Below are 22,271 nucleotides of genomic sequence, written 5' to 3'. Positions count from 1 at the left end.
CCAGAGCCCCCCGTGCCCAGGGGAAAGGAGAAGGGCCGGGATGCTTTTGGGCCGGGTCGGGCGCTGGGGATGCAGCTGAACGGCCGGCGGAGCGCCGGCCCTGGATGCACCCCACGCTTTAGTAACGGACTGGGAGTCCTCGCCCACACTTGTGGGATTTTGTCCTGGTTTTTCACCCCTGGCCGAGCAGCGCTGCCGGGCGCTAGCTGTTTGGTTGCTTATTGGCAATATCTAGCGGAGCGAAGGGAGCCCTCGCCGTGCTGGGTTGCACAGGCTGGCAGGGCACCCCCAGGCACGTTCCCCGTCCCCTCATCTGCCAGAGGGATGTCCATGGAGGTCTGGACATGGGGTCCCATTGCCTTGTGGAGAGATGCTTGCAGCCTTTATAGGAAGCCCCTTCGATGTGTGCCACTGAAAGGCAAACTGTGCTAATGCAGCAAATGCAAAAGCCAGCTCCCGGCGGCTGCCTGGCTCTATCCCTTGGCTTGTGTCTGCCAGCATCAGGGACATCCCCACCAGGGACAACCCCACCAGGCCCAGAGTGACAACAAAGTCTCCAAAAACCTCTCCAGCCCCCCCCCCAACATATTGTGTCGCTGCTGCTTTGACCCGACATGGAGGTCCAGCAAACTAACGAGATTTGGTCCCCGTGCAGCGAAAGCCATAGGAATATCGGAGCCGGTCAAAGTTCCCTACTCCAAGTTTCTGATGTATCCGGAGGACCTGTTTGTTGTGGGCTTGCCGGAGGGCATCCTGCTGCGGCGCCCCAACTGCTTCGGGATTGCCAAGCTGAAGAAGATCCTGCAAGCGAGCAACAATATCCAGTTTGTCATTAAAAGGTAAGGCAAGTGGAGCGGCTGTCCCTCGGGGAGGATGTTCCTGCTCAGAGCTCCCGCTGCTGTGCACTGTCCTGGGGAACATCCATCACTTGGCCACCTTCAAGAAATTTGCTAGATTAGAAATAACCAAGGGTTGTTGCCTTGTCGGAGCCATCCCTGAGAGGCAGCGGTGGTGGTGTCCTCTCTCCCTTGATGTCTTTTGGGGTTTTAACCCACTTTTGCAAAGGTTTGGCCACAGCAGCAGGGAGCGCCCAAGGGTGGGCGAGAGCAGCCAGAGCCTTTAACTTTCAGGGTGCTCAGGCATGGGGCAAGGAATGGGGCTGGGAGCCCTGGAGGGTTTTCTTATGGGAAGCAGCTCTGGCCGAGGTCCAGATGTGCACATCTGTGCCTCAGCGGGATGCTGCAGGCATCAGGGAAGATGCTGTCGTTGCACTGGGGAGCAGGAGGTGTTACAGGAGCTGGGGGGGCTGTGAGAAGCCACGACCAATGTAACACAACAACATTGCCCTGCAAGAGGGAACAGCTCCAGCAGAGATGAATTAAAAAATGTCTTTAGGTATTTTGGGGATTTCTCACCCAAGTGCTGACTCAGCCTCCCTTGCAGAGGAGAGAGCTGATGCAACCAACGTGGCGGGTGGCTGAAACGGAAAATAAATTTTGGGAGCGGAGAGATTTTGTGGTATCAGACCAGCAGCTCCCAGGCCAGCCTCACCACGTTTTGGAGGTTCTCCTGTCCGCATCCCAGACCCCTTTCTCTGTAGCTCAGCTTCAGCGCAGCTCATAACGAGCCCTGCTTTCGCCTTGCTGTGCGGTTTTAGCGCTAGATACCCAAGTGACAGTTTTTGGGGCCGATTGTATGTTGAAAGGAGCCATGCACAGCTTCTCCCATCCCCAAGACACATGCAGGACTGTGTCTCCTAAAAGTCTGTAACAGCTGATTTAAGCTGCTCAGCCATCACCAGCTTAATCTCATCCCAAGGAGCGTCACATCGGCTCACTAAAGAGTCTGTTGGCATGAAAATTACTTCCAAAGTTCCCCTGCTGCATTGCAGGAGCTTTAACATTGCGTTAGCCAGACATAGTTAGTGGGTTGTGGCTGTGGGAGTGTAGTCCTAGGGGATGCTGGAGCAGCGGGGTGTCGCTGGCCGGGGAGCTCACCCGCGTGCCCTCTGCTTCTCGCTGTTTTCCAGACCGGAGCTGCTGGCGGAGGGTGTAAAGGAGCCGGCGTCGGACAGCCTGGCAGCCAAAGGTAGGCTGCGAGACGCCCGGCAGCCGGGCCGTTAAGGACTAGGTAGGAGAGGAGTGAGAGCGTTTTCCTACAGCGCGTCTCTTGCCTTCCCTCCCCACCTCATTTTTTGGCTGGAAACCCCCTCCTGTGCGTCCCCCTTGGCAGCACTGCGAATCCTAATTCCTCTTATGTCCCCTGTCTCAGCCACCAGCGAGAGGGACTCGAGCGAGGCGCTGCTGGAGGATGCTGTGAAGAGGCAGGGCTTTCAAGGTGAGGGGCTGGAGGCATCTGGGGGAGGTTTGAGGCAGAGTCCCTGGCCCGTTGCGGGGGCCGCGCAGAGCAGACAGATGTGGGAAGGGAGCAGCCGCGGGGCGTCAGGGCGCGGGGGTTGGCAGAGGAGCAAGGCAAGGCGAGAACAGGAGGGAGGAGAGGAGAGGAGGAGGTGGGGTGAGAGGATGGGAAGGACAGGCAACCGGAAGGCAAGACGCGCAGCCGGGGTGTGCAGTCCTGTAGCTCCAAGGAAGAAGCTCAAAGCGCTCTGGATGGTGCCCTAATTAACCGGCTTTGCTTATCTCACCATCTGACCTTGCGGGATGCATAATTAAGTCTCCCAAGCCTCAGAGTTTGCCTTTTCTGGGGCTTTTTCCACCCAGGCGACGTTTGTATAAACACCGCTCCCGTCCAGCGTGCACCGGCAGCCGGCCCAGCGGCTCTGTCGGGGAAAGGAGCGATGGCGAGAAGCCCGTGGGCAAGTGTTGCCCTGCTTGAGCATCCCTTTTCCTCAGGCCACAGGAGCCTGCGAGGGTTTGCAGAGAGGGATGGAGGCTTTTCAAAGGCTTTGGCTTTTCAGGGAGGCTTTAGAGCGCTTTTTATTTTAATGCTGGTAATTATCGCAACTGAATCTTCGATTTCATGTGGCTTTTACTCTTAGAAAACAGGTGGGGGAAAAAAACATATTTCTGTTTAGATTATTTTTAAGGACTTTGAATGGCCCACTCCAGAGATTAGCTAATTGCGAGATAAGGACTTTCCTATAATTAGAAAATGGCATTACTTAAAAGTCACAGAGTGCCTTTTAATTTACCAGCAGAAGTCCATAATTGTTTCTTTATTTTACAGAAAATTATGATGCCAGGCTTTCCAGAATAGACATCGCTAACACGCTGCGGGAACAAGTCCAGGACCTGTTCAATAAGAAATACGGTGAGAAACCAGGGCGGGAGTTGGTTTTATTCCCTCCTTATCCCCTCCTCATTTTTTGCTCCCTATCCCTCCCTTCTCCTCCTCATTCCTCCTTGCCAGGCGCTTTCTCTCGCCTCCCCCTTGAGCGGCTGGCACCTCGGCGGGCCGGGGAGGGAACAGAGGGTCTGGGAATTGGTGCTCTTTGCTGCAGGCGCTTGCTGCCGAGGCGGCTCCCATGCAGCACGGGGAGCCTGTGATGGGGAGCCTGCCGCAGCCCTTCCCGCTGCCTGCCCGTCCCGGTCACGTTTTGGTGGGGTTTTTTTCTTTCAACCCCGCCTCCATGAAGAACAATGATGGTAAATTCATTTTAGCAGCGGCAGAGCTGTGGGATCGTGGGGGGTGGTGGGAGGTTGGGAAGGGAATAAGGAGGGGCCGTAGCGAGCATTCGCAGGAGCGCTGGGGACGAGTAGCTGCTGCTCCTCCTGGCCCCAGGGCACCTACCCAGGCTCTGCAGGGCGCTCCCAGGGCCTGCCTGCCCCCGCCTCTGTCCTTTATCAAGCAAGGCAGGGAAATGCTGTTATCCCCGTTTTCTAGGCAGCGGTAAGACTTGTGCAGGTTCCCAGGTACCCGCAAGAGCAGTTATTTGCAAGGAAATGTGTAGCCTCGGTCCTGCAGCCAGACCTCAGAGAGGGAACGTGCCTATGGAGTTACCTCCAAATAATGTCCCAAAGCAAAGAGCAGCGGCTTTCCGTCCCTCCCACCGTGCCGCATGGGCATCATCGTACAGGACGGTGCCTCTCCTTGGCCCCACCAGCTCTGCTGCAGGCTCACAGGTGCCTTGGGATCCCTCCGCTCCCATTGTGGAGGCCGCCTGAAAATGTTGGTCCTTGATCTAACGCTTGACGTGGTGCCTCGAGCAGCCTGCTCACTCCACGCCGTGCTTTGGCGGGGCCGGGGATGGAGCCGGAGCCACGGTAGAAATCGCATCCCTCGTGTCCTGCTCGCTTACCGCTCGCTTCTCTCCCAGGTGAGGCCTTGGGGATTAAATACCCCGTGCAAGTGCCATACAAGCGGATCAAGAGCAATCCGGGGTCGGTGATTATAGAGGGGCTGCCCCCCGGGATCCCCTTCAGGAAGCCGTGCACCTTTGGCTCGCAGAACCTGGAGAGGATATTGGCTGTCGCCGACAAAATCAAGTTCACTGTGACGAGGTATGTGGCGAGAGGTGTCAGCCACCCCGCCCAGCAGGAGGGGGAGAAGAGGGAGAGGACCTAAATGCACCCCCAGCTCTGCCAGCCCCATCAGGGCAGGGCTGCAAATACTATAAATGCCTCCAGACCCAAGACGGCTATTAAGCTGGCAGTTAACGGTTCGACAGAAAGGAGGGGACTGTAAAAGAGAGACTCCTGCTCTTTCCTCCTGTCTGCTGCCTGGGGAGGTGGTGGGGAAGGCACTGGCGGGAGAAAAGGGTGCTCGGTGCCATGGTTGTGTGGGCAGAGAAATCCCAGCCCCTTTTCTTAGGAGTCCTGAGACAGGAGGAACGTTGCTTGGTTTATTGCTGGTGAAGGGCAGTGCTCAGGGTCCTGCAGCGCTTGGAGCGGTGCCGAGCACTGGCCGTTTGCGAGGGGCTTTTGCAGCCAAAGGTTCCTGCGGGTTTTGCAGCCAAAGGGGATGGACACAAGCGGGAGGGGAAAGGCGCTTCATCACTGTATCGCTGTAAGGTGAGACCAGGAGCAACAGAGGCTTTAAAGTGTGGCTCCATCACCCTCTCACTGGGCCACGCTGCCTGTCTTCTTACTGCCACGGTGCGTGCTGCCCCAAGCAGGGCGCGTGTCCCCGGGGACCGCAAGGACCCCGTCCCCGCAGAGCTCCTGCTGGTCCGGCACGAGTCGTGGCGCAGCGTGCGAAGGACAGGCTGAGCCCTAACCCTCCCTGGGCCGCGGGAGGATGCTCAGGCCAGGCATGTTGGCTTCCCGGTGGCGTTTCGTTTTAAATCTCCTTTTTTCCTTATTTTTTACAGGCCTTTTCAAGGACTCATCCCCAAACCTGGTAAGAGATGATGCCTTTTTGCCTAAGCAATGCATTGGCCAAGTGTTTAGCGGTGGTCAGGGAGTTGTAAGCTGTGGATGGCGCACAATAATTTTATCAGGAGGAGGAAGGTTGCCCTTGACTTCACTTTCCTGGGCTTCCCACTTTGGTTTTGTTGTTGTTTGGTGCATTTGCTGAGGTTCCCCTGACCGAGACAGCTGGCCTCAGCAGCACCCATTGGTACTGCCGCTGTTGCCTTGAAATGACGGCATTTTTCAAGAGCTCATCTAGGGCAGGGATCTACATTCTGTATGTAGGAAAGCACCCGCTTTCTTAAGCGTTTTCTTAAAATAAATAGGCGTTGCAGTGAGCTGGCAGGTTCAGTGGTGAGGGAGGGCCATGGGAAGGGGGTGATTAGCCACAGGGTCCGCATTGGGCTGCAGCAGCCTGGCAGTGGAAGCCCTTGCCGGCTTGTGGGCACCCCATCTGTGGAAACACTGGGGGAGACGTGAGAGAAGGGAGGATGGGGTGTCCCGGGTGCGTTCCGTACCCAGCAGCAGCAATCACCATCCCGGAGCCGTGTCCTTCCCTGTGCATTGCTGCGGTAGCTCTGTCTCTTGCTTCTAGGCTGCCCAGGAAAGAGAGCTGCCATCAGAAACATGGGTAAAAACCTGTCTTGGTTTTAAATGTCTGTAATTACAACTGTTGGGAGAGCACAGATGGGTGCAAAAAATGTTGTCATCTTTATTGATGGCTTCCCGTTTCCTTGGCCAGCCTCCATGGGGATGGCACAATTTAGGGAAGACAAATATGACCGAGAGGAAAACATTTATATGCCCTTATTGGGAACAGCAAAAAGGTGTTAGACACGCAAGAGGACTCTAACAAAAGGCGAGCTGTCTGAGAAATTCAAGCCGGGGCATGGTCTGAGCGTCGGCCCTCTGCATCCCTGCATATGACCCAGCCAAGTCGATGGGGAGGTCCCCCGAGACCGCTGTGGGCTTTGGGTTTAGGCTTCCTATCTTTCGGTACTAAGCAGCAAGGTGCCGGCTCGCGTCGGCTGGAGCCTAAACGAGCCCTCGGTGAAATGCAAGTTTGCAGAACTCTGGTTTTCCACGGAATTACATGGCTATAACGCCAGAGTGAGACGAGGGTGTATCCGCTCCTCCAGCCACATCTTGTCTTCCCGTTCCTCCGCCATAATCGGTATAATTACGTTAAGAGACGCTGATCTGACACAAATCACACCATTAACAAAGGAGCACATCAGAAGGCAAGTACTTCAACCTGCCAGCTGGCTTGGAAACGCAGCCTGATAAATAGAGATGTAGAGGAAATTGATTTTCTTTTCGATGCACAACATTTTTTTTTCCTCCTTCGCCAGCTGAACGCTCCCACCATGGGCTGGCCCACGCTAGCACGAACTCAAAGACATATTTTATTCTGTGCATTGTGGTACCCGAGCGGGCTCGGGAGGAGGTCGCGGCATCCCTGCCGGGCTTGGCGCTTCGTGCCCTCTCCTCCCCCAGGGGTTTTAAATAAGAGCAGTCACAGGTGAAGGGGTTTTCTTACTTGCCATCTCAATTTGTTATAGGCTATTTCATATATTTGCTAAATCTTCGGAGACAATTCCAAGACTTATAATTATTTTCTGGTAGTCAGACTACCACTAGAATGTCTCCTTAAGAAAAAGGCTGTTTGTATTTTGCCCCCAAAAAATCCCCGTTGACAGCAATTAACCTCTCGTCTGCTTTTCCACCCCATTACACCAAAGTGGATGGTGGTAACACAGTGGTGCATTCACTGCCTTGGCTTTGATCACTTTTCATCTGCCTTAACAAAATTAATGATTTCCAACTGGCCATAGATCGTTAAAAATTTAAATTTAAGAGTGTTCTTTTTACCTCAATCTTGTGGAGTAAAGTCCTGCCATGTAAAATGAAGAGCAGCAGCAGGAGTGCATGTTTGGCGTTAAAACAAAATCAATGAAAATCACTTTTATTTCGTAGAGGAGTGTTAAAATGAGAGCAATAGTTACTCTCAAGCAGGATGGCATTGAAAAGGCATCTAAAAGCTGGAAAGCCCAGGAGATGACTGTGTAAATATAAGGGAGGTTATGGTTTTTGTGGATCATTTTGGCCAAAAATTACATGAAAAATATACATTTTAAGGGAAAAGGGAAATTTAACATAAGCATTTTTTAATTATTATTCTGGGGTGATTTTAGTTGCCTTTAGGTTGAATTACAGGGTTTAATTTGCTTTAAACAAGTTGCACACCTCCTGCATTGCAAAGAGCATCCCAGATAACTGCAGGACCGCAGAGGACTGGCCGTCTCCTTACCTCTCTTTTGGGGACACCCATTTGTTAAGTGCGACAGAAACAGATAAAAGGATTTCAATATAATCTGAGCGCCAAGCACGCTTTTTCTCAAGATTATCTGTAATTTCTCTGTCGAGATGGTATCTCCCCCGTAATGGGTCTCCGTGGGGGAGTGCGGCTGCCGGCGCAGAGGCAGCTGGGGTGCGCGTGCCTGCGGGGATGCTGTTTGCAGAAGGTGGGTTTGGAGGGGGGAATGAGGCTGGGGTTTGGAAAAATAAAGCCGGTGGTGCTCCCCAGGGCCTGGAGGAGGTCAGTGGCTGCGACCGCCTTCTGCAGTGCAGATCTGCAGCCTTTCGAAAGTGGGACGATGGCCCCGAGGTCACCGGTGCCTCTGCCAGCACTTTACCTGCGTGGCTCCCTGGGGCCTTAATTCCAGGAGCACAATCCTCCTGGAGTCCTGAGATTTTCCTTTTGATTTCCAAGTTTTTTTCTCCCCACCACTGGTATCTGCTCTGCAAAAAAGACCTTCAAAACCCCTTTTTCAAAGCAGAACGATCTCTCGGCATTAAAACAGAAGAGGGAGAGCAGGGGTGAAGCTCCAGTGCTATAAACACAGCACTTATCCTTTCTTTTCTTCTTTTCCTGAGGCAGAGAGATACAAAACAGGCTTAATTTGAGCCTTTGAAAAAAAAAAAATCAAGCATAAGTAATCTAGCACACACAAAAAAAATCTTTCTGTATGTTAATTTTTATGTGCTTTGATTGAAAATGTACACCAGCTCCATCTGTCCTATTCCCCAAACTCTCTACCACCCTGATAGATTATTTCCCATAGTCCAATTAATAAAGTAGGGCAGGCAGTGTTCTTTAATTAAAAAAACCACACATCCAGGCATCCTTTTCATTTTTTTATTTTTTTTTTAATCACAAGAGCACAATCCTCCACAAGACTTTGATGAGATGTGCCTCGTGCTGGAAACTCCTAGCAAGAAAAGAGGAAAACACTTGATGGGGCGGTGATGAGAGCTGAGCGCATCTTGCTCCATCACCAGGTTGCTTTTCGAGGTCCATGCCCCTCTCCCGTCACCCCCAGCCCCGACGTTGAGCCCCCACGGGAGCAGCCGGGTTATTTTTCCTTCTGATCCTCCTTCCTGTTACCCGGGGTGAATTATTTTTTAATGTTCAGCTGGTTAGTGGTTTTAGTCTGAAGGTGGAAGATCAAGCAGGTAGTGTGAGTAGCCGTGGAGCTTCAAAGCCTGTTTCTCAGCACCTCCGTGATTCCAATCACCTTTTTCTTTGCCTATTTTTTTGTCTCCTTTTCCCTTTTGCCTGCATGTGTGGCATCCTCGTGCCGGCGGGAAGGCAGCGCCATCGCCCAGCTCATCCCAGCCCTGGTGTTTGCTTTGCTCTTGCCTCCCCCCGCTCCCCAGCAGCCTCATATCCTGACGTGTCCTTCAGAGATCCCCAAGCCCCCTTTTTTCAGGGTGCTGATCGAGATGGGTGCCGCTTCATCCCAGCTGTGGTCCGGCGCTTAGGGATGCGCTCCGTACCACGCAGCGCAGTGGCTGTGAGCCTGGTGGGATGCCTCCCGTGGTTAAGGCTGAGCAGCACATGTGGGTTACCAGGACAAGAAATTTTAATTATCTTTCTTAATCAATGTGATTTCATAACAGCGCCTTGAAATCTTCACCTGAAACGCTGAAAATGCCTTTGAGTTGCTGCCAACCAAATGAAACGCCATGCTGCCCTTCCGAAACCGTTTCTGATTCATATTGGAAAGATGCTGCTGTATGCCTCTCTTCCGTGCTGCCTGCCTGCGCTCCTGCCTGCTTGCAGCCTGCCTGCGCTCCTGCCCATGCTCCTGCCTGCGTTCCTCCTTGATGGGAGCTGTGCCAGGATCTCGCTCCCTCTTGGCTTGGACTCTAGCTTGGCTTTCCCAGTGCCAGCGTGACCCATCTGCATCTCTCCCCTTTGCATTGCGTATTTGCCTAAACATTTTGCATGGTGGTTGCTGCCCGCAGGGTGTCCACACAGGCAGGGTGTCACCCAGAGATTTGGGGGACCAGGCAACGAGCAGCATCGCTTATTTTCCGGCTGGGTCCTGCTGCATGGCAGTGAGTGGCGGTGCTGCAGCCACCAGCTGCCCATGGCAGGCTTTGTCCGCCTGCAGCCCAGGCAGCGCAGGGTCCGGCTCGGCACCCTGCTCACCGTGGGCTGCACCGAAGTGTCGGCACCTGCAGCTGCCCTGTGCAAAACCCACGATTTCTGTTCCTTTGGTGCCGCTGAACCCAAGCGCTCTCCCCACGCAGACGGTCGGGCCAGAGGCGTTGGCAGAGCTCGTCTCCTGCGCGCTGCAATGGCTGCTTTCCTGAGCCTGCTTGAAATGCCTGATGCATATTTGGAGCTACTTCAGATTGCTCGTATCTCTGCTCAGCAAATTCGGACACGCACCCCTGCTCTCTCCCGCCATCCCCTCCAGTTTGCCGGTGCCCACGTGCTGCAATTTGGCAGCAAGAGCCTCCCTGGTGCCACCACCCGTGGCCCCTGTCCCCCCCCGCCGGCTCTCCCCACGGCTGCCAGCTTCGGCGTGATGAGCCGCGTCATTCCTCCTTTTGCCCATCATGCAGATCCTGGCCCTAGCCCCATCGCTGCTGCTTGTCCCCAGGAAATTCATTTCTTTTTGATATCGCTCGTCACTTTGGAGTCAGGGGCGAGCACCAGCCTCTCCTTAGGGATCCCTTTTTCTCCCGTTCTCCCCCCTCCCATTGCTGCAGAACTGACACAGTTTCCCTGTTTGCTTTTCATCTGCTTTAACCTCAGATATTTTTTTTTCTCCTCCGGCGTGGCCACGCAGCACAACCGCTGCTGCTTTGGCATGTGCCGTAAATGCTGCAATTCGGCTCCGCATCCCCGGGCACGTGTGACCCTTGAGCCGCTCAGGCGTGCGGCATAGTGTGGGCCCAAGCACGTCCCAGAACGGGTCCCTGGTGCACGGTGGCGAGCCCAGCCCGCCCGCCCAGCTCTCCGGGCAGTTATTTACCTACCGAAAGCATCTCTGTGCCAAGGGGCCTCGGGACCGGAGGAACTTTAAGCTGCTAGGGACAGTGTCATCCTGGGTTTTGCTTTTGTTTGTGACCAAGAAACCAAGCTGCAGCACTCATGGCTCTCTTTTTCTTTCTCTCTCTCTCTCTCTTTTTTTTTTTTGTCTTCTTTTAACTTGCGCTGTAGCCCCTAGACGGATAACATCATTGGAAAAAGCCTACGCTGCCTTGAATGGTACGTAGCTCAGTTGATGCATCGTAGATGGTAGCAGACAAGAAATGCACTTGTGTTTTAATATAAGAATGAAAATGTCTTAAACCCCCAAATTTCAGGTATTTTTTTTTTCCTCTCTGCTCTGTTTCCCTGTGATACCAAGAACTGAATGATGCAGGATGTGTTTAACAGTATTTTATTGTTGGTATTAATCCTCTCTGCATTTCTAAGCACTGTTGCTGCGGTCCCTGGGCATTGGTGCCGGTTCTGCTCCAGACAAACCAACCTGCCACATTATCCTCAGCTCATCCATGTGTCCGAGCAATTAATTTGTTAAAAAAAAAACAAACACTTGCCATTCATAAGGAGCTCTTGCAGAGATTTGGGTTGGGGTGTTTTGCTTTGCTTTAACGCATACTCTGGGGCAGAGCCGGTGTGCAGTCGTGTAGGCTCCGGGGATTTAACATATATACGGATTTACAGGAGTAAAGAAGAGCTCACCTGCCTGTGTCTGCGGCAGGGCACGGCGTATCTCCTGCAGATCTAGCCTTAGTCCTATCAGCTGGGATTCTGGCCGCGTGTCTAGATGTTAATTGCCTGCTCCCGCAAGTTCATAGCTCTGCTTCAAAAACACGCATGGGTTGAACTAATTCGAGCTGTATTCAAACCTGAGTTCCTGTGGACTAGCCTCAGTAAAGGCAGCGGGTTTATTCTGGATTTACACAGGGGTGTAACTGAATTGCACCTGTTGAAGCTGGAAGCGGGGGAAGAGGCGTGTATTTATCCTCTTAAGATTCAGGGCCAGATCCTGACCGCTGTAAGCAGCCTGTCCTGGCTGGGTGTTTCTTGGACGCGACTGGGCTTACCTGAAGAAGGGACCTGAGCCGCTTTCCCGGTGGGATGTGTTGGGCAGTGGCTGTTTCCCTGATGAAAGAGGCTTCACGCCGGGGGTTCAGACAACGGGAGGTTGTTACTCCGAGCGCGGTGGCTGGGTGGAGGACGTGCATCGCCCGCAGCTGCACCCTGGGATGCTGGCGGCGGCACGGGGAGGAGGGAGGCTCTGCGCGGTACCGGCCTGGCTGTGCCGTGGCTTCCCTGCCAAGATCAGGACTCTGCACATGGCACCGCGAACCCCGACAAAACTCTTGTTTATCCGTGGGACACCTTGGATTTGGTTTTGTTGTTTGTTTTTTTTTAAAGTCACTAAAAGAATAGGCGGTGTTTTGGATCCTGTTGTCCAACAGCAGACACCTAAACCCCATTTTTAATAATTACTAAATGTGACTTGGTGTTTCTAAAAGAAACATCGAGCTCTGACAAGTCCTATTGCAAAAGAGCAAATGGTGCTTTAAAAATGTGTCATCTTGTATGTAAGTGCGTGTGGAGTGCAGGGCTCCTTGCTGCAGGCAAGTAGGATTGGGAAGAAAATAAGTCAATCAACTGGCTACTTCTTTTAATTAAAAAAAAAAAAAAGATAACACAGAGCTGAAGCCAGCAGCATGCACAAACCTGCTTTATGGGCAGGACTCAGCACATCCCAGGGGTGCCAGGGGCTTCCTCGCATCGATTATTTCCCAGACCCCGATGGATAAAGTCAAAGGTAGATGGAGATCCCTCTCGCCCGCAGGCGCCTGGGGACAGAGGGGCAGGTCCCCGGGAAGCGGCGCTGCCAGCCGGAGCCTCCTCTCTGGCTTCTCTGTTTTGCATGCTCAGTTCCAGATTTTTCATGGCATTTCTTTGTGTCCTTGGATGGGAATTTGGGAGTCCTGCCCATCTCAAGGTGGAAAAAACCCCCTTGGGATCTTGTTTCTTGCACTCAGGTCGCTCAGGGCATGAGCGGAAAGGAAAGAGCTGCTGCGTTTTTCAATCCCAGAGAATTAAACAAGTGAAAACACTTAATTTTGGTGTTTCTTTGTCTGCTACCATCTACACATCCCTACGGGTGTGTATGTACAGCCCAGAAACTGAGCATCAATGACAAGGAAGTCACAGAGGGAGCCCGCAAGGTTTGCCCCCACCGGCCTGCCGTGGCCTCGGGAGCGGCACCGCAAGGCAAGGGCTTGGGTCTTGAAATCAGAGCTCCTTGGCGACGCGTATTTGATTTTCTCCTATTGTATTTATTTTTTGCTCCATCCCTTTCAAGCTGCTTTGTTGCCATTTCTGGATTTGAAGCACGACTTGGCCCTGAGGTTCCTTCGCAGAAACATCACCCTTTTTTTTTCCTAGTTATATCCGGACACAGCGGTCGTTTTCCAGGTGGAGAAGAGGCTTTTTTGAGGCCATACCCTGCAGTAGCAGGGTGCAGAGATGTCAGGGTGCCAGCTTCTCTCCGGGACCCTCAGCAGCAGGGTGGCCGAGGCGTGTGATTGCTGCTGGGAGCGCTGAGCGTGGGCTCTGGGGCCCCGTGCAGGGAGGCAGGGACTCGTGTCAGGCTTTCAGCTTGCGTTTAAAACAAAATTGCAAGCCATGTGATTGTTCAAAATCAAAATCATGTGATTGCTCAAAATCAAATTAAATACCTGCAGACCGGGGGCAGAGGATGCTCGGGTCCCTCGTGCTGAGGTTTGCAGCGCTCACCTTGATGTTTCAACTAACCATCCTGGATTTCCACCCCGTGGCGTGCCAGCCCGGGTGAGAACGCCTGCCTTGGGTGCGGCGAGGCTCGTGGGGTGACGCCTCCTCTCCAGGAGGAGACCCCACCGAGCTGGCCCTGCGCCGCACACCCCGGCTGGCCCGGGGCTGGAGGAGCGACCGCGGTGAGAGACGGCTGAGGTTCATTCAGTTGGTGCTTTATACCTGCGGGGTGAAAAAGCATCAAAGGGGGCCGGTACTGACCCCAGTTGTTTTTCCTGGAGCCCCCTGAGGATGCTGAATAGCTGGGGGAAAAATCTACTGACATAGGCACGTTGTTCGAAATGAGAGAACGGAGGAGAAACTGTTTGGCATGATGAGGATAATTAAAAAAGCTAGTAAAGCCAAGCTGATTATATGGCATATTATAAAACAATACTGTACTTAGGAGCCCAGCTATAAAAGTGCTATCTCATTCCTTGATATCACTTGTGGGAGCATTCGTGGCACTGAGGGCCTGAGTCTCCATTGCTTTGCATATTTTGCAGTCATTTACAGCACCGCAAAGTGGATGTAAAATGCTCTCAGCCGTGGCAGCGCGTGGCAAATGCAAATTTGGCAGCATTTTATAGCTACTTTGCACGGCTCTAAAATGCGACGCAAGGTGCAAGTGCAGAGCAGCCGCCTCCGAGGTGTCCCCACGCTGCGCTGGGGCAGAGGGACAGAGACACGGTCGTGCGCTGTGACAGTGGGATGGGTGCGCCAGGGGCTCTGAAAGAAATGGGGTATTTTATTCCCTGTCCTTTTTTGCTTTGCAGATGAGGATGATGCCAACAGGCTCGGAGAGAAGGTGATTCTCCGAGAGCAAGTGAAAGAGCTTTTCAATGAAAAATACGGTGAGTCTCCCATCTGCATGCATCGCCAAGCAGGTTTGTTTTTGCTGACAGCAGCCATAGTTAAAATTAATTCGACTGAAGGCCTCTATTTATAGGCCGAGCGCACGGCAGCCTGCTGCAGCACAGGTTTCGTCCCAGTGCTTCACGTTACAGCCCGTCCCCGGGGACGTTCCCGTGTCTCGCTCCCGGCAGGTGGGACTGTGACCTTCTTGTTGACAGCTCCTCCTTGGCGAGGGGAGGGAGGATGGAAAAAAAACACAGCCGAGGAGCAGGATTTGTTCAGTCTGGCATCAGCTTTGATGTGTTTTTAACATGTCCTGAGCTGGCGTGAGCCGTGGTGTGTGCGCTGAGCGTGCCTGCCCTGCGCCAGCCTGCTGGCAGGCAGCCCCTGCCTGCTCTGCCTGCCGGGCTGGGAGCAAGGCTGGAGCCACAGCCCAACATGAGGCACGGCCGGGGAAAAGCTCACTGGAGCCACGGTGGAAAAGGAGGTCAGGAGACTGAAGAAGATTTGAAAACGCTGTTTGCAGGCTCCTCGTGCTGCCTAGCAAACCCTTCCTTCCACCCGTCATTGGGAAAAGGCACCGTAGGAAGAGCGGCTGGGTGGGGGGAGCGTTGGAGCCAGCTGCAGGACGCACGGCCCCGAGCGGCGTCACCCTCTCGGCCCCGCGGGGACGGGCTGCCGCTGCTCGTGGCTGTCCCTGTTTGGGCATGACTTGAGTAAGTGCTGGGCGGTTAATTCTCCACCCGTGAGACCCCAGGGCTGCGCAGCTGGGCCACGGCGGCTCGGTGGCACCCCACTGTTTTGTGCAGTATCTCACCTTTCTCCCCAAAATAATTGCCTGAAGGAGAAGGGAAATAGCCCAAATGATAGCGAAGCAGTGGGGAATGTCATTCTCCTCCTTTCTCAAGTCTCCCCTTCTCAAGGCTGCTCGTCCTTCCCACAAACCCTGTTTATTTTGGGGTGCTGCTCACAGCATGGGCTGTGTGCTGCTTTGGGGGCAGATTTGCCCCCATGGAGGTGCCAGCGTACGGGCGCAGCCCCCCGGAGAGGCCGGTGCCCATGCTCTGCGCATCCCCATCCGCCCCGGCTCAGCAGCACTTGGCCCACGCGGGGGCTGAGCCCACAGCAGATCCCTGCGTTCCCATGGTCCAGGCACGGCTGATGGAGCACGAGATGCCAGGTGGGCGCCAGGGACGAACTCCCTGCAAGGAGAGCCAGGAATGTGGCGGAGGGGCAGCTCACACCTCCAGGTTTGGGGCTTGCAGAGACACGAGGCAAGAGCAGGCGCTTACAATCAGGACCAGTACAGGAGAGGGATGTTCGCTGCTCCCCACCGTGCAGGGAACTAAAGGGGTACCCAGGGAGGTGGGCAGCAGCTTTAAATCACGCAGAAGGAAGTACTTTTAATGCAGCAAGGAATTAAATTGTGGTATTTCACTGCTATAGGATATTGTGGAGGCCAAAGGGATAAAGTGATTCAAAAAATGGGCAGGAGCGATGTGATGTGGTGATGAGTGATGGATGTAATCTCCACCCCAGTGACCCCCAAAACTGCTGACAGCTGGAGGAAAGAGGAGATGGACAAACCTCTCCCATTTGCCCTCTCTCCTGGGCCGTCTGCCCCGCTGCTGCTGCTGCTGGCACAGGCGCAAGCGTGGCGACGGGTGTGCTCTGCACGGAGCAGAGCTGGGTGTGCAAGCGCTGCTGTTGTAGAACAGCCCTCACCTGAGGCTCCTGGCAGGATCCTAAATGGAGACTAATGGAGCAGGCAATACATTGGGCAGGCAGATGTGAAATGGCTGGATGGGACGTGGCTGCAGCAAAGGTCGGGCATCACGGCAGCCGTGGCTTCCCAACGTCCTCCCAGGGCTGTTGGTCCTTTGGTTGGTTGGATCCGGAGCCCTCTGGGGTAAAGTCGGTGCGTTGTCCTCTGCTCTGCCGTTACAGGAGAGGCTCTGGGCTTGAACCGGCCCGTCATGGTGCCCTATAAACTCATCAGGGACAGTCCTGACGCCGTGGAGGTTACCGGGCTGCCAGATGATATCCCTTTCAGAAACCCCAATACCTACGACATCCATCGGCTGGAGAAGATCCTGAAGGCACGGGAGAGCATCCGGATGGTGATTATAAACCAGCTCCAGTAAGTTCCCCTGGCTCTGCGACTGGGGAAGGTTTCTGTTCATTAAGCGTTGCCCTTGCTTCTCCAGCCACGAGTGGGGTAAGTCACCGTGGGGCCACCGGAGCGGGGCCATGCCACCGCGTACCCACAGAGGACCCGCTCCATCCCCAGCATCTGCTGTCCTGCACCGCAGGGACGTGCTCAGCCTCGGGTGGGCACAGCAAAGTGTCAGCGGGGCCGGTTTATCCCCCTTCTTGTGCAGTTTGAGATGATGGTGCTGGGAAGGGCCACGGCACGGGGGCAGATAGCGGGGATGGCTCAGAGACCCAGCTGAGTTATTTCGGGTTGCTTCCCTCCGTGTCCCATTCCCGTGCAGGGGAATGTCAGAGCAGGCAGCTCGGGGTCAGGGCCTGGGTTGTGTCCCAGCGCAGGCAGGCGCGGAGGGGAGAAATGACGGCGTCCGCCTGCTCTGACCCCGCTTGTCTCTTACCCAGGCCGTTTGCCGAAATCTGCACTGAGGCCAAACAAACAGGTAAGCAGAGGGCTAAGAAGTAACCGTGGCTTTCCCTGCCTTGTGGCAGAGAGAATATATGGGCAAAACGGATGGGGGCCGTGGGGAGGCGTTCGAACCTCCTGCATCCCCGGGGGAGGCTGGGGAGAAGATCCTACCTGGAAAAAGAAAAGCGAGGCTCAGCATTGTTCCGCAGCAAACCATCAACTTTGACAATCGCACTTCTGTGAGCTGGGGAGGGACTGGGCTGTTCGACTCAAACGTTCAGCGTGTTCTGGAGGACTTGATTATGCCTTTCCCATTAGCAATTTACTCGCCATTCGTTGGTTAAAGCCCTTAATTTGAGCCATCGTTCAGCAGTTGAGCTTCTAAGGAAACAAGGTTTCTGTGATTGCTGGGAAGGCATTTCTCTCCCTATCCCATCCTCCCCAATAACTCTCAGCCAGTTTTAACCAAATGTGTCAGAATTAGCAGCCCCAGAGATAATTAGGATCACATTAGTTTTATGAAAATAGGTGGCTAGGTAGAGAAGGGAGATCTGGCAAGCAAGAGCATGCCTGCAACGTAATATAAAAAGAGATGCACAAGAAACTTTATATATGCAGATGTATATGGGTATATCATATATGCAGATGTATGTGGGCATATCGTCATCAGAGCTGGCACCTTCACGGCCCCAAAGCATCCAGCACGGACACAAGTCTGTGTGATTTCGGGCTCTGTAAGTGCTAGAGTTTGGGATTTGCTTATTGTGGGGATTTTCTTCACCGGTGGCTGAGGAAAGCTGGCGGCTCCGTGCCAGGTCGTGGAGGCCAAGCCTGTGTCGCCGGCGGTGGCACAGCTGATCAGGGGGACACTCAGCGGGAGGCAAGGTTGGAGCAGTGGCCTGGGTCCCTGCATTTAGGGGCTGCTCACAGAGCTCAGACACTTCATGCCTTCCCTCTCTCCTGCAGAGAAAGACACCAGCGTTCCCAAACGGAAGCGGAAGAGGATCTCCGAAGGGAACTCGGTATCTTCCTCTTCCTCATCTTCCTCTTCCTCCTCTTCCAATATGGAGTCTACATCATCAACAAATCAGATCTCACTTGTGGTAAAGCCTTCCAAATATTAGGGGGGTTACTGCCTACCTATCTTTCTGCTTCAGGATGCTGCTCTCTGCTCTCCTCGAACCATCACCACCTCCCTCTGCCTGACAAACACTATAAAGTGTGACGTAAAATGGTACAAGCAGGTTTGGCGAAGGAGGGGACACAGCTTTGGGGCTGCCTTTTCCTGCCGCGTTTGTCTGGGGGGATGGGGACAGCGGAGCAAAGCACCCGCTGCCCCTTGGGGCTCTCCCGCAATCACTCCTCGGAGGATGCTCGGTGCATGGTGTTAGCGGGAGCCACACACGAGACCAGCCTGAGCAAATCCCCCGACCCCACTGGGTTAAAACACGGGTGCTGGCGGCGGCGCCTCGGCCCCGTACCACCTCTTGGCAGGACCCGGCAGTTCCCCGTGGTCTGAGCTGCGCCGGGAGTGTTGCTTCGGCTCCATCCTGGGAGTGATGCAGAGCTCCGGCGTGCATCCAGTCTGTGAAAACAGGAAAGAAAAGCGGGGAGATGCATCCAACTGCTCTCCCTCAGGGCTTGGCTTCGGTTGTGGGTGATACCAAATGCTTTAAGAAAAAAAAAAAAAAGGCACAAGAGAAATATAAACTTAGAAACTTAGAAGGTTTTTTTCTCGTCAGGTTTGCCAGTGGTGTTTTGGTTTGGGGTTGGTTCTTTTATCTTATTTGGAAAGTGAGAGCAACAGCCCATGTCGGAACATGTCAGAGATTTGATGTATGCACGGTTTTGTGTTGTGTCCTAACAGAGACTTTTGCCTTCTTTTTCTCTCCCTCTCTTTCAGCAATGGCCCATGAACATGTACATGTTAGACTATGGTGGTCTAAACGTCCAGATCCCAGGACCTATTAACTATTAGACCTCAATACCGAATAAGAACCTCAAATGAAAGAATAAATAAATAAATGTAATTTATGTAAAAAGTGTATATTCCAATATGTATCAATGCCTTTTAGTTTTTCCAATGATTTTTACACTATATTCCTGCCATCAAGGCCTTTTTAAATAAAAATAAAAAGTGTTGCCTTGCTCTTAAAAGTACTTATTTTATTACGTATATTACTGGTAAATAGCATTTATAGGCAAGAGTAAGTGCAGGAGGGCACCCCCGGACAGACCTTGTCGTGCTTTGGCTGCTCAATCAAATCCTTAGTGTCACCAGTGCTTGACACCAAGAGGTTTGACATGTTTTAATGCCTCATTTGCCACTGTTGTCTTCAATTTAGATCAAAGGCGTAAAAATTTACTTACAGAGCTGCAGGAGGAGTGGCACCAAACTGCAGCAGTGACAGATGAGGGAACCAGCCCTTCCGAGCATCAGAGACCTGCGCCTGCAAGTCCTGTTGGCTCTGGAGCAGAAGCGGGTTTGGATTAAGCGAGAAGGAGGTTTCAGGCCCCCCAAGGAGCGAGATCCCCCCAAGCCCTCTCGTGTCTGGCCTCCTGCTTGGAAAGGCACAGAAGCAATTTTGGTTGCATGCGTTTAACCGGCTTGTGAACCAGGAAAAGATTTTCATCTGGTGAAGCCCTCCACTATTTATGATTATCTAAGAGGTTTTGATGCCGTACTGTGGGAAACTCCCACAGTAAGTACGAGCTGATGCTCCCCTGGTTCCATAACGCTGGACCGAGAGCTGCCGGTGTCATTGGTGAGAGCATCCAGGGGAGCCCCCGGGCCCCTCTGCGTGCCCTGGGCCGCTTTGCCCCATGTAAGAAGCAACCCAGTAAATTGAGGGATGTTACTGGAAATTCCTGCAAGTTTACTTCCACTCCACTCGTAGAGTTTGGCAGCAGAAGCTAATGGCACCGACCATCACATGTATTTAACTTGTGCTTTGCGTCCGCTGAGAGCCATGCACGGGCGAGACGGGGCGGGAGCGAGTGCCGGCATGCGGGCGGCGTAAGAAGGCAATGAGAAGAAACATCCTGGCTTGTGTGTAGGTAAATGCAGCCGAGCACGAACCCCCGGTGAAGCGAGACACCCTGGGGCTTGTGGCGGTGGTGTCGTCCCAAGCAGCAACGCGCGGCGTCACTGTCGGGTGACCATTGCTGGGCGTCCCTCCAGGCTGCAGGACGGGTCACAGCCTTTTCACGGAGCAAACCTGCCCCGAAAACAGCGGCCGTGGTCTGCTGGAGGGTGGACGGTAGTAGACGCAGGATCAAAGTCGCTCATGACAGCTTTTCCGAGTGTAATGCGCTGCTTTATTTGTTTTATGGGATTTCGGTCTGCTCAAATCCTGGTCTTTTCAGGCCACCGGAGGGTTTTGATACTGGGCAGAAGTGTTTCAAGGCAGCTGCAGTTTTATTTCGTGGCTCTGGACTTGCATTTGCTGTGGAGTTAGATGCAAATGATCACGAGATAATAAAAGCCCAAACAAGCGTAAGAGACAGCACAAAGGCGGCAGCCGAAAGAAGGGCAAAGATCTGTATCAGTGACCCCAATTAGAAATACAGCTTGACATCTGAGCAGTTGGCATCCAAATCTGAAGTCTTTCATGTTTCTACCTGATGCTCAAACCTGTGGCATCTCCAATTAGGAAACAAAGAAACATGATTCAGAGGTAAAAATATAATTTTATCTTCCAAAGTGTCTGAAAGGGCTTATTCACAGATCAAACCCCACCGAGTAGGTGCCTCCTAAGAGGGCACAGTCATTATATTTTGACTTTTCTTATTTTTGCCGTTTAAAAAAATGGTCTGATGCCATAGCTCCGAAGGCAGCGGTGCGGTTCGGTAATGAGTGGAGATGTTTGAGGCTGCCGCAGGTCTGCTGCCGGTCCTGGCATCCCACGAACGCGCTGGCGGCGAGGGGAAGGCTGCTTGCAGGGTGTAGGTCTGGAGTGCGGCACCCTTCACGGGGCCCTAATTACCGCTGCTGGAAGGCAGGGGTGAACGCAGGCGGTGGAGTTAAATTAGGGCATGGGAGCTATGCCGGGGACTAATGATTTAGTTCAGAAAGCCGAATGCAATCGTAAAGGCTGTAAATGTGTGGGGGGGAATGGCAGCTGAGCAAGGAGGCAGCATAGGGCTGTTTCCCTGCTCTGCCTCTTCCCTGCGCCCCAGCCGGCATCCCCGGCTCGGAGCCTGGTCAGCGTGATGGGGCCGGGGAGGGCTGGCTGTGCTGCCACGGCACGGGCTGAGCCAAAGCTCTGGGCTCAGGTTTTCTTCCCTAAGTTTCCTGATCCATCAGTGGGAGCTCCACGTGCCCCCAGCTCGTGCCCTGCCCCGTCTGCTCGGCCGGGAAGCTCCGCAGCTGCCTGGCACCTCCAGTATCCCCAGGCTGGGTTTTGAGGCTGCTGGGTTCTGGTAACAGATATGTTTTTGGGAGTGAATAGCAGCAATTCTCGCTGTAATTTCGGGGAGTTTCAGGGCCACGACATTCACCTTTCGTTTTCCGTGGCTGGCGTGGGAAACTCCTGCCCTCGGTGCCTGCATTTGCTCGTGACCCAGGAGCGCTGACCCTTCCCACTTTGGAAAAATGACAGATATCGCTTTATTAGTGTTTTCCCTCAGCTGTAATCCTCACAGCTTCCCTAATTTCGATCCTGCAGTTGCAGGGTATTTTTATACCCAGTTTTTGTGTATAATGTCATTATCTGCTGAATGGGACCCACTCCATTACAATTAGACAAGTGAAGATGCAGATCTTAACACTTGAGCCACGTTCCTCATTTATTACTTTTCAAAGACTTTGGTGGGGGGTTTTTTGTTGTTTATGTGTTTACAAATCCAATAACAATCCTCATTAAGAGTTGCAAAACATGAAGCCATTTTGATCCCAGGCAGATGGCAGCTAAATGAAGTTTAATTAAAGAATGAGAGCTTTGATTCAAATAATTTTTTAAAAATATAGTGCACCGAAATGCTAGAGAACAGCATAAACAGCATCTGGGCTTTTATTCAGAAGCCCGAATGCATTTGCAAGGAAACACTTTGCGAACCCTTTCGGAGCAATCATGGGTTGTCGGCTGCAGCTCGACGGGCCGGCACGGCCGGCTGGGTGCGTGCAGAAACCTCCTGCCCCGATGCTACGGCAAGGCTAGGAAACTAATAATGCAGCCAAGCTTCAAGGTCTTGCTCCCTTCTTTGCGTGGTTTTTTAATTTTTTTATTTCTGAAGCGTTCAGCTGATGCCAAAGAAAGACCTGATTTGAAATACAATCCAATTTCAGGCTGGTTTCCAGCAGTCGTTACACCCTCCTCGCAGTAACTCGCCC

General features: G+C 53.2%; 1 protein-coding gene across 5 annotated transcripts in view; it reads left to right on the top strand.

The window, feature by feature from the left end:
• GTF2IRD1 (GTF2I repeat domain containing 1) overlaps nt 1-19,072 on the top strand; it is a 68,383-nt gene extending 49,311 nt beyond the window's left edge. For 3 of the 5 annotated variants that reach the window (XM_072882575.1, XM_072882574.1, XM_072882578.1), the window contains 12 exons: nt 656-839; nt 2,030-2,088; nt 2,272-2,337; nt 3,187-3,270; nt 4,277-4,460; nt 5,270-5,298; nt 10,828-10,875; nt 14,244-14,321; nt 16,270-16,462; nt 16,936-16,973; nt 17,906-18,042; nt 18,843-19,072. In XM_072882575.1, coding sequence (XP_072738676.1) covers nt 656-839; nt 2,030-2,088; nt 2,272-2,337; nt 3,187-3,270; nt 4,277-4,460; nt 5,270-5,298; nt 10,828-10,875; nt 14,244-14,321; nt 16,270-16,462; nt 16,936-16,973; nt 17,906-18,042; nt 18,843-18,917 — 1,175 coding nt within the window. In that variant the 3' untranslated portion in view covers nt 18,918-19,072. The remainder of the gene's footprint in view (nt 1-655; nt 840-2,029; nt 2,089-2,271; nt 2,338-3,186; nt 3,271-4,276; nt 4,461-5,269; nt 5,299-10,827; nt 10,876-14,243; nt 14,322-16,269; nt 16,463-16,935; nt 16,974-17,905; nt 18,043-18,842) is intronic. The other 2 variants (XM_072882577.1, XM_072882576.1) reach the window with 2 other exon arrangements.
• The last annotated feature ends 3,199 nt before the right edge of the window (nt 19,073-22,271 follow it).

This window comes from Ciconia boyciana, chromosome 17, assembly GCF_034638445.1.
Source record: "Ciconia boyciana chromosome 17, ASM3463844v1, whole genome shotgun sequence".
NCBI lineage: Eukaryota > Metazoa > Chordata > Aves > Ciconiiformes > Ciconiidae > Ciconia > Ciconia boyciana.
This window is presented reverse-complemented; position numbering and strand designations above follow the sequence as displayed.